General features: G+C 41.3%; 1 protein-coding gene across 9 annotated transcripts in view; it reads right to left on the reverse strand.

The window, feature by feature from the left end:
* NAV2 (neuron navigator 2) overlaps positions 1 to 12,019 on the reverse strand; it is a 444,626-nt gene that overhangs the window by 284,048 nt on the left and 148,559 nt on the right. For all 9 annotated transcript variants that reach the window (XM_061610652.1, XM_061610648.1, XM_061610646.1 and 6 more), the window contains exon 3: positions 11,180 to 11,232. In XM_061610652.1, coding sequence (XP_061466636.1) covers positions 11,180 to 11,232 — 53 coding nt within the window. The remainder of the gene's footprint in view (positions 1 to 11,179; positions 11,233 to 12,019) is intronic.

The following is a 12,019-nucleotide window of genomic DNA, read 5'->3' on the forward strand; positions in this document are numbered from 1 at the left end:
CTCATTTGGTTCAATTGCTGTAACATTAGAGTCTAAGTCCTGACGGATGCAAGAGATTTTATTCTGGAAGTGCTTGGCAAATTTGTCGCAGCGTGCTTTAGAAGGTTCAATCACGTCCTTAGGGGCAGAGTGTAAAAGCCCCTTGACAGTTTGAAAAAGCTCCGCCGGACGAGAGATAGAAGATTCAATAGAGGCAGTGATGTGTTGTTTCTTTGCTGCCTGCACTGCCCCAAAATACGTCTTATTATAAGCACTCACCAGTGCAGAGTTGCATTCGTCAGGAGTCCGCCTCCATCTGCACTCAAGCCGTCTCCTATTTTGTTTCATCGCCCTCAGCTCCGGAGTATACCATGGAGCTGTATGAGCTCTACAAAGGAGAGGGCGCACAGGAGCGCACAGTCACTGCCTCTCAGCCTCAGAGGAAGGCAACGGTAACCCCCCTCTAAATACCACTTAACATGAAAATGTTGGCATGAGGCCTAGTAGTTTTCCATCAAGTCTGCAAAACTGTAACTAGGGGGGAGTTATGTCTTAGCCCAGTCTGGGAACGGGCTGTCAAGGCCGTTGCTATGGTAACCATCTGATAGACTGGGAAAGTTCTAACAGAGTCTGTAAGTTGTGTCTTCTGATTTATGCCTCTGATCTGTGAGGCTGGTCTTCTGAATATTGCCTCTGAACTGAGAGGTTGTCTTTTGTGTTTACCTTTGGAGAGAGATGTACCAGAGGGGGGGATGACTGAAGAAACTCTACATGTATTTACTCTTAAGCCTTAAGCCATAATGTCTTAATAAAAGACTCTTAACATGCTCTAATGCTCTGAAGAAGTTTCTTGCTCAACTTAACTCCAACGTAATGTATGCTGTTTCACGCAACAACGCACAGACATCAACAGAAAACCCTATTCATAGGGTCGCCATAAGTCAGGATCGACTTGAAGGCAGTCCATTTCCATTTTATATTTAAATCTCTCTGTAGCCACACCCATGCTCAATAGTTAGTTAAACCCAGATTTATCCCACTTCCCTCAGCCAAATTCCTAAGCAGCTGTAGTAGAGTGATAATGTGGTCAGAGGCTACAGACAACGACATGCCCTCCTGTAACAGACACCATATGATTAAGTGCATAATGTAGTTCCGTACCCAACCCTCTCATCTTGTCTCTCTCCTGGGCCAGTCCTATCCCTAGGCAGGGTGAGGTGGCTGCCTCAGGCAGCAGATGCTGGCAGACAGGGTACAGCACCAAGATGTTGGGGGACAGAGTTGTGTGTGCCCTAAACTAGCCCTTGGGTGCAGTGGAAGAGGCAGACCTATCACCAGTGTTAAAATAAGATTCAACTGCCAGTATAGTCAGTTTCTGTATAGGATTAGAGAGGGGTGCCATCTTGTCCCTCGCCTCAGGCAATAAAATGTCTTGGGCCTAGGGTTGCCAGGTCAGAAGCATCCCAAAACCTGAGATATTAGGGGCGGGCCCAAGTGATGTCATGGGGCGGGCCTGAGTGATGTCACGGGGTGGGCCCGAGTGATGTCACGGGGTGGGCCCGAGTGATGTCACGGGGCGGGCCCGAGTGATGTCATTAAGAATGATACATTAAGCATCAATCACAGTTGCTTAGAGTGCACAATTAAAAAAATATCTGACGAAATTAAGGAAGACATCTTAGCTAAAAGATGGTGCCTGGGTAGGGAACATTTAATCTAGCCTACTTGCTTTCGGCAAGAAGGGTTTAAGTGCCTTCAGGCCAGGCCAGGCCAGTCACCAGAAGGCCGCTGTAGGAAGAAAGGAGTCTAGTGTTGTGGAGATGTTAGATGGGAGCATTCAGGAGTAAAGATGGATGCCCCTGAAGGTTGCAATTCTAAACACACATACTAAGGGACTAAGCCCCCATAGAACTCAACAGGACTTACTTCTGAATAGATATAGTTTGGATTGTGCTGTTGGTAAAGCTTGACTAGGGATCCTCTGCAAAGACATCCATATCCAAGCAGGGTTGGCAACCCCCTGCCTGGAATGCCCTGCCCTTATCTTTTAATGTGGCTGCTCCAAACTTCTTTACAGATTTGACCCTTCACTTCAGAAAGAGGTCTGAGAAATGAGTAAGAAGATTCTCTACCCTTTCTGTCTGCATAGATGCCCTCTTCCGTGCCCTGCGCCCAGCAGAAGCTCTAGGCCAGGTGGGACACAGTGGCATCTCATAGAGGACACCCTCCCCTTTCATGGGGTGCATGATTTGTGCTGTCCCAGAGCAAATTTTGGGGTGGGCACCCCCAATTACTTATTTTTCCTGTATGTCTTTTTCTGCTTTGATTTTGTATAGATGCCCTCTACTGTGCCCTGCGCCCAGGAGAAGCTCTGGGCCGGAAGGGACGCAGTGGCATCTCGTAGATGATACCCTCCCCTTTCCTGGGGTATATGATTTGTGCTGTCCCAGAGCAGAATTTGGGGTGGGCACCCCCAGTTACTTATTTTTTTCTATGTGTTTTTGTCCATTTTGATTTTGCATAGATGCCCTCCTCCGTGCCCTGCGCCCAGCAGAAGCTCTGGGTCAGGCGGGACGCAGTGGCATCTCATAGAGGACACCCTCCCCTTTCATGGGGTGTATGATTTCTCCTGGCCCAGAGCAGATTTTGGGGTGGGCACCCCAATTACTTATTTTTCCTGTATGCCTTTTTCTGCTTTGATTTTGTATAGATGCCCTCTTCTGTGCCCTGCACCCAGCAGAAGCTCTGGGCCAGGCAGGACGCAGTGGCATCTCGTAGAGGACACCCTCCCCTTTCCTGGGGTATATGATTTGTGCTGTCCCAGAGCAGAATTTGGGGTGGGCACCCCCAGTTACTTATTTTTTTCTACGTGTTTTTGTCCATTTTGATTTTGCATAGATGCCCTCATCCATGCCCTGCGCCCAGCAGAAGCTCTGGGCCAGGCGGAACGCGGTGGCATCTCATAGAGGACACCCTCCCCTTTCATGGGGTGCATGATTTGTGCTGTCCCAGAGCAAATTTTGGGGTGGGCACCCCCAATTACTTATTTTTCCTGTATGTCTTTTTCTGCTTTGATTTTGTATAGATGCCCTCTTCTGTGCCCTGCGCCCAGCAGAAGCTCTGGGCCAGGCGGGATGCAGTGGCATCTCGTAGAGGACACCCTCCCCTTTCCTGGGGTATATGATTTGTGCTGTCCCAGAGTAGATTTCGGGGTGGGTACCCCTAGTTACTTATTTTTTCCTGTATTTTTTGGTCTGCTTTGATTTTGCATAGATGCCCTTCTCCGTGCCCTGCACCCAGCAGAAGCTCTGGGCCAGGCGGGAGGCAGTGGCATCTCATAGAGGACACCCTCCCCTTTCCTGGTGTATATGATTTGTCCTGTCCCAGAGCAGAGTTTGGGGTGGGCACCCCCAGTTACTTATTTTTCATGATTTTATGACATCATGTATTTATGATAATATCAGAAGCCTGATGGTTTTGATTGCATAAATGTATTGTTATTCTTGACAGGGAGAGTCCCCTGATCACAGTGATATATCATACAGGGTACCCCAACATATATTTTGGGGTTCAGAGACATGTTAAGTTTGGTTTGAAGTTACTGTAGTTGTCAACTCTTCTTTTTTAGTGTTTTGAACTTTCAAGCAAATAAGGAACTGGGAATTAGGAACCAACTTCAGCGTCGTATCAGTTAAACAGCTTAAACAGTTGCGGGGGTGGTGGCTGACGTTTTGGTGTATATCTCGGGAACCAGACCACCTAGAAACTTAATTATTTTTTTAAATTGAAGCTGAGAGTCTGGAGATTAAGGGGTGCTAGCCAGAGAGCGAGAGGGTCCCCTCAAAAACCAGAGACTCCGGCTGAAAACCGGAGACCTGGTAACTCTACTTGGGCCAGCTCTAATTCAGACCCATGCAGTTAGCCTGTAATGTGAAATAATGAACAAGATTTTCAGGTCAATTCTAATCACACTTAAAAATAAGGGCTTTCTGCAGTACAAATGAAAATGGCACAGTTATGTGGGTGAAGCTTCATACAAGCATGTAGAAGCCCATAAGACTCAGACACTCAGCAGCGGCTGGGTCATTTGAATAATGATTGAAGCAGGTCTAGGTGTGAAGCATGTGGCAATAAGATACACACTAGCAATATTTCAAGTGCTGCTTCTCCTTCCAAAGAGTATTGAGACATACTTTCAGAGAATACTTAAATGACTAAACTGCAGCTAAAGATGTTATGACCAAATATTTATTTATTTATATCCTGCCCTTCCTCCCAGCAGGAGCCCAGGGCTGCAAACAAAAGCACTAAAAACACTTAAAACATCATAAAAACAGCCTTTAAAATACATTAAAACAAAACATCTTTAAAAACATTTTTTTAAAAAGCTTTCAAAACATATTTTAAACACTTGGAGCCTAATATATATGTATTTACACAGAAGTAAGTCCCTTTGAGTTAAATATTGGCTTATTTCCAAGCAAATGTATATAGATTACAATTGTACAACAGCTGGTTGGTTCAGAATACTGCTGCCAGGCTGTTGATGTTATTCGGAGTATGTGACTCCACTGCTATTTAATCTGCATTTGCTCCTGGTATGTTCAATTCAAAGTGATGGTTCTTAGTTTTAAAACTCTATATAGTTTCAGTCTGGGATATCTGAAGGATTACCTTATCCCACATAACTCTTCCCACCTGTTAAAATTTTTTATAGAGACTATGTTCTGGCTCGCTTGCACTGGCTGCCAATATGCTTCCGGGCTAGATTCAAAGTGTTGGTTTTGACCTATAAAGCCCTATACGGCATGGGACCACAATACCTATCGGAACGCCTCTCTCGATATGAACCTGCTCGTACACTACGCTCCACATCGAAGGCCCTCCTCCGAGTTCCGTCTCATAGGGAGGCTCGGAGGACGGTGACAAGATCTAGGGCCTTCTCAGTGGTGGCCCCCGAACTGTGGAACAGTCTCCCCGAAGAGGTGCGTATGGCGCCGACATTGCTCTCCTTTCAGCGCCAGGTTAAGACTTGCCTCTTTGCTATGGCGTTTTAATATGTAACTCATTTTAGTTTTAAATTTTGTTGTAATTGTTTTTGATTTCTTGTTTTATATATGTTTATGCTGTATTTATTATGAGATCTGAGATGTTTTGTATTTTTATATTCTGTTGTTCACCGCCCAGAGAGCTAATGCTAGTCGGGCGGTATATAAATCTAATAAAATAAATAAATAAATAAATAAATAAATTCTTCTACTATCTGAGATATGATTAGTGCATTCATTGAGACAGAGCCTTCTCAGTGGTGGCATCTACACTCTGGAACTCCATCTCTCAGAAGGTTCATTTAGCACTTGCCCTCCCAGATTGACAAGCCAGTCTTCAGTAATCATGTTTATACTATCTGACTCCTGAGAGTTTTATTTATGATGCTGCAGTTTGTTTTTAAGATCCAACAGGATGAGAGAGTTTGCATTTGGCAGATCTTGGGCTTTCCAAGCTGACCTGGGGCTAAACCAGGGCTATGCCACTGTAAATCTCTCAGCACAGCTCAGCCAGGTGGAACTTAGGCCAGTTTAAGTCCCCAAAAAGGGGTGTTCCGAGGCAGTGGTGTGGGTGGGATGGGCAGGGGTGTAGTCATCCAGGGTTTCAGGGGATTTTAGACCCCTTACTTTTTTTTAGAGCAGGGTCCCAGCAGGGCTCCTATGTCTCTAGCACTCTATGAGCCCAACAGCATGAAAGGGAAGCATGTTGGCCACTGAGAAGATTCTTCTAACATGCTTCCTTGTCCTTTCCTGCTGGTTGGAGCCAACCATAGTGGAAGGAGGTGAGTCAGCTACTGAGAATACTCTTTTCAGTAGCTCACACTCTCCCCTTTCATGCTTATTGGCTCCTATGTCTCTAGCACTCTATGAGCCCAACAGCATGAAAGGGAAGCATGTTGGCCACTGAGAAGATTCTTCTAACATGCTTCCTTGTCCTTTCCTGCTGGTTGGAGCCAACCATAGTGGAAGGAGGTGAGTCAGCTACTGAGAATACTCTTTTCAGTAGCTCACACTCTCCCCTTTCATGCTTATTGGCTCCTAGGGATGTCTGTTGTTGTGGGAGAACGCATTAACAAGGATCTCATTCTCAACCCACCAGCAAAAAAGGGGGCATGGCTTTGACTATCATGAAGTGACCCTGCACTTCTGAATTTGCCACTACACTACTGGGGACTGGGACAGGATGGGGCAAGGAGAGACTTACACCTGTTCCAAATCCTTTTCAACTCAGTTATGTGACCTAGTGCCCAAATCCTCACAACTTGGGCCTACAATCATCTGCCCGCTTAGCTGGCTATAACTCCTCCCAGAAGTTCCTAAATGAAGCTTGAAATAGAGGTAATTTACACTGAATAAATTATGCAAGCCTAAATTACACCAGCTTCCTATAGTTAGGATTTCTCAGTTAGGTGATTGTTTTAGGAACTTATGCTACTGTTATTGTTTTCTTACATTTATGAACTGCTTTTATGGGCCCATACATGTGTGAAAGGCAGCATATAAATATTTATATTAATAAATTAATATACATTTGCAAATATATATATATATGAAAGAAATGACAAAGTTTTAAATATATTATCCAAGATAATTGCCCACAGCATGTATTATGACACTAACTGAGGAAAGCTTTTTGGGGGGGGTGGGGGTAGTATTCTGCAGCTATATATTCCTCTGGAATTTGCAGGGCAAAAAAAAGTTAAGGTGCTTTTGAACTTTGTCACTTCTGTGATTCCCACAACAGTTTTCAAAGCCAGTTAAACCCTTGGTGTTAGGAAGATGAATTATATTCTCAATCTTAAAATTCTCCTGAGAGGGTTTCATTATAATGGTTAGTACAGCTGGCTATATTCATCCAAGCTGCTTCTTGTAGCCATTTAGGTATAATATTTCAATAATCCCAGGGTGAGAGTAAAAGAAACACATTTAGGTGGGAATGCAGAGCCATAGAAAAAACCAAAGGCACCTCCTCTATGAACATCTAGGCCCAGCTCTACACACTTTACCACAAGCACCACAAAGCCACCACAGTTATTTCCTGTTCTAATTATAAGATAAATCCCTGGTTTCTTTGTCAAGACAACATTTCTTTCTGCTTGTCTGATATTACTCCTTGCATGCTCTAGTGCTTCCTTCAGTTCCTTTTGGCTACATCTTACTCTTACTCTCTCATCTTTTGGTTCAACCATTTTGCCTTTCCCCAACTTCCACGCTGCCTGATTCAGATGTAAGGTTAAACTATGGCTTCAGGCCCAGGGCTGGTAACAAACTGAGACAGCTCCAGGGTTGTCATGGAAGCCATGAAGTCCCAAGCAGGCCCATTAAGGCAGCCTGATTGTGAATGTTGAACTGTCCTGAGGTTCTCCAGCATCGGGCTCGAGACCATCTCAGCCAGTTTGGTCAGGGGAGATGCTGGGCATCAGACTAAGGCTGCATTCAGATGTGGGGTTTATTGAGTTATTTCTGATTATAATCCTAGCACTTCTGTCCTGATTTCTAATGTTCCTTTCACACTGCAGTGCCTGTTGCACTATGGAACTGTGTTGTTTTCCTCATTAATATACTATCATGTTGTGCTAAATCTCATTCGCCACCCTACCACCCTTTATGCGCATTCTGTTTGTTGGAAGACTGCCTCAAATTTTGTTACATGAGTGGTGGTGGCATGATTCCAGGAAAGCCTTGGGGAATATATAACGCCAAACTCCCACAATTATCTGGGTAAATAGGGTTGCAAACTTTTTTTTTCTGGAAGCAGTTAAGATGGAAATGAGCACTAAACTTCCACTTGATTCTGCTAGATTTCTAGAAGCAGATTTTATTTCATGTGAAAGATCATATAAAACGTGGAAAGGTATGGAAACATCAGGAAAACAGAATGAAGTGCTGTCTGAATGCAGCCTCACTCTCCTACATCTAAGAATTGCATCAAACGCTGACTTCCGGGAAGGGTGACTTCGCTTGTGCCTGCTTTTGGGACGGGCTCCCGCCTCAAAAGAAGCTTATTCAGATATAAATCAGTCAGAACATTTTTTTTTTTGACTGATGAAATTTCTCCCGGGCAGGGAGAAACGTAGAGATCAACCTCAAAAGCCTGTTTTTGTTGGGAGGACTGGATTTCATTAATTTATGAGATAAGGTCCAGCCAACAATGCCGGACGGACTTCCGAACAAGCTCTATCTGTTTAAGCGATACGTTTATCTTTTCTTTAAAGAGAGAACGGACTAACAGGCAAGCACCCTTCTTTCTATTTTTTTTTTACTTGGTTTAAATTGTTGCAGCAAAAGGAGATTTGTCAGATTGATCGGCTTTGGACAACTTCTGGGTGAGCTATAACTCCTCTCTGTTATTCACGAAATTAACAGCTTATCTCTGTTTCTGTCGCAAAAAGCTGTCCTGGAAGTGCATTCTAAAGATATAAACAGAAGAGGGATTTCTATTCCTGATTTCTATTCCGAGGAATATTATATTGTCTGGGACTATTCTCTTTTTGGTCTATTTTATTTTGACGAATCTGCTTCTTCACGACGCCACTAACTGTTTTGATGCTGGGAACTAAATTTGTTTTGCATTCTTGAACATAGAGAGATAAGACAGGTTGCTCTGTTTATACTGTGATGTCATCAAGCCTGGAATATTAACCCAATAGTTGCTGAAATAAGAAGTGGTTCTTCTTTATTTTTGTTTTGCTTTGTTTTCGTGGTTTTAAAAATGGCAATCAAGAAAGTGGCTGAGAATCTGGAAGTAACTATGTTTCAGGAAATAATGGATGAGATTGAGATAACGAAACAAACCCTGCGACAGGGTAGTAAGGAGTTGAAAATTGAACTGAGCAAAATGACGCAGGAGCTTAAAGAAATAGGGGATCCTGTGAGAGAGGAGAATGAGATCAGAGATGAGAAAAGAAAAAATAAAGGGAAGATACAAGCCCTGGAGATTGGAACAAATGTGGAATTGGAAAAAGATCTGGAGTTTATGGATTTTAGAAATAAAATCTACTGTTTGGAATTTAACGTTATCTCTGAAGAAATTAATGAAGATATTAGAGATAAAGTTATCGATGGCTTGGATAATCTTCTGGACTGGAATGATGTGATGGAGCTTGATATAGAGAAAATCTATGGAATTAACTGCAACCATGTGACAATGGAAAAACTCTTAAGAGATGAGCCAGTGCATTTTGTAAAAAAGAAGAACACAGATATGACTTTACAACAGTATTTCAGCAACTTATTCAGAATGGATGGCAAGAAAATATTTGGGATAGAGGAAATTCCCATCAGACTCTTATTATATGACTATGGCTACAACAGCAAGATTATTATGGAATACTGATAATGGAAGATTGGACACTGAAATTACTGGACTTAACAGGACTATTGAAGATGGAAGATGGAACTAATAGGGATAATGGAATAATGGCTATTGAAATTATTGGACCTAACAGATTCTGATGAGATGGATTAATCGAAATGTTTATTTGGACTATGGTTATGACAATAAGATTATTATAATTATTAACGAGATGGATTAATTGACATGTTTATTTGGAGAAAAATTGATAGATATATTTCTTAAAGAATTGAAACCTCTCTTTGACTTTTTGTGGAAAGAATAAAGTAATGTTTATGAGATTTGATGATTAATTAAGATAACTACTGGAGGAAAGTGATTTTATAATATGATTTAAGAGACAGGATTGTTATATATTGTAGACCTATAACTGATTTGATATGTGACAAATGGGAAGTCAACATTTTATTTTTTTTGTTTAATCATTTTTGTTTTGTTTTGTTTTTTGTCTTTGAATGTTTTATGATTTTGTTTTCTATGTTTTATGAAAATTTGAATAAAAATTATTGTAAAAAAAAAAAAAGAATTGCATCAAACGCTCTGTGATTTTAGTTAGCCTTTCAGAGGTGGTACTTGCATCTTCTGCAGAACTTGTTTTATGTAATACTTACACGTTATTTAAAAAAACAAGCACTTTCATGTCATTAGCAGAACTTAAAATCATTGTAAAAACAATGAACCCCCAAAGTTCCGGCTTAATATATCAAACGCATGCTTTATTTTATTTATTTGAAATATTTTAAACTCAGCCTTCCTCAGTACATAATATCAGGGTTGGGTACAATCACAACATCTAAATATCAAAGATGAAGTCAGCATAGACAACAAATAAAAGGGCCAGATAACATCAGAACCAAATTGGTAGCAGCAAAGGAATAAAACAGCAACAACACTCTGGTCAGTTTATTAAATCACCATAAAAGCCTGCTAGAATTACTAGGGTTTCCACTGGCACCAGAAACTACTTAGGGTTGGCACCAGTCATATATCTGGGGGACGGCATTTCATTATCAGAGTAAGCCTTCTCCTTGGTTGCCACATAACATATATCCTTCAGATGCAGAACAAGTTAGCTTTAATGCCATTAATTGAAGGCAAGGCCTTCATTTAAAAACACAGCGGATAGAAGAAAACCGTTTAAAAAACGGTAAAGACTTTAAAACAAGGGAGGTTATTATTATGTTGACATCTTTACCAGCTCTACCATGTCCTACTATATGGCTTCAGTTCAGCAGTGAAACCTCCATAAGCCTGGTTTAAAGACTATAGCATATGACACAGGAAAAATATATACATTTTAAGTGATCAGTCCCTATCTGAATATCAATATTAAATGGATCTATACCAAAAATGTGTACCTCCCCCATACTATATTTTAATATTCCATTAAATGAATTAAACATTCTACTTCCAATACACTTGCATTCATATTCTGAATTCTGCTGTTAAATAAGCCTATAAAGTAGCATTATTTTTAGGGGTCGCAGGTAAGGTTTCATCACACTGTGTGTATAACATGTTAATAGACAGTAGAAGCAAGTATAATAATTAATTTGATGCTTTCCATGTATTTCTGATTTGCTGGGTATCTTTGATGTAGTGAAAGTGTATGCAACAAAGAAATATTGACCTACTGATGAAATGTTAAATATGCCTTCATTTTTGCAGCCCAATCCAAAAGAGGGTTATTTAGAAGTCCTACTGAGCTCAAAGACACTCACTTCCTCTTAAGCATGCCTAGAGATTCACAACATGAGGAAACACAGTAAAGACAGAACACATTTAATTTTTCACTTACCATTTGAGATCTATTCTTTGGACAACCATTGATGTCTTCAATTTTCTCATTTGCTAAAAATGAACAGAAAGAATTATTTGAAAACAAAACCTATTGCAAAAACACCTGGTGCCGTTATTCCCAGAGCACTTGTTGCAACTACATCAAACAGCTTAGAGCTGTGGTTCCCCAGTCAAAACAAATGTGTGAAACACCAAAAGCCATCCTGCTGAATTCTTCTCCTGAGCCATTCCTCTAGAGACAGCTGGAGAAGGTCACCACCATTTTCAAAAGGAAACAACTGAGCTGACAGCGATTCTTAAAATGACTGGTAATCTTTACCAGACAGATGATTTCAAGTCGGGAAGCCACATCACTTTTTATGCATGGGTGCATGGTTGGTTTATAATAATATTAAATTTATTAGTCGCCCATCTGGCTGGATGTCCAGCCACTCTGGGCGACGTACAAGATAAAAACAATACATTAAAACGTTAACATTTAAAACCATAACAATAAAAACCTAACCCACCCCAAAAGCCTGCCTGAAGAGCCAGGTCTTCAAGGCCCGGTTTACTTAATAAGCACAAGTCAGGAATTGTAAATAAATACATATTTTAAACATCTTCATTTACTTTATCAGCAGTGGGAAAGTCTGTTTCTGATGACACATTTCCAAGGACTAGCAACCAACCTGAACCTACAAAGTGTAAATGCTCATGGTGTAAATACAGTATATTCCAGTATTGTGCAATTCAGTCAAGTTGTTGATGATATTCAGACTTCTGATTCAAAGATTCTACACTTCCTGTAAGCAATCTACATTTTCTCTCAATTCTTTCAAAGTATTTTGTGCCATCA

This window comes from Rhineura floridana, chromosome 2 (assembly GCF_030035675.1).
Source record: "Rhineura floridana isolate rRhiFlo1 chromosome 2, rRhiFlo1.hap2, whole genome shotgun sequence".
Classification (NCBI taxonomy): domain Eukaryota; kingdom Metazoa; phylum Chordata; class Lepidosauria; order Squamata; family Rhineuridae; genus Rhineura; species Rhineura floridana.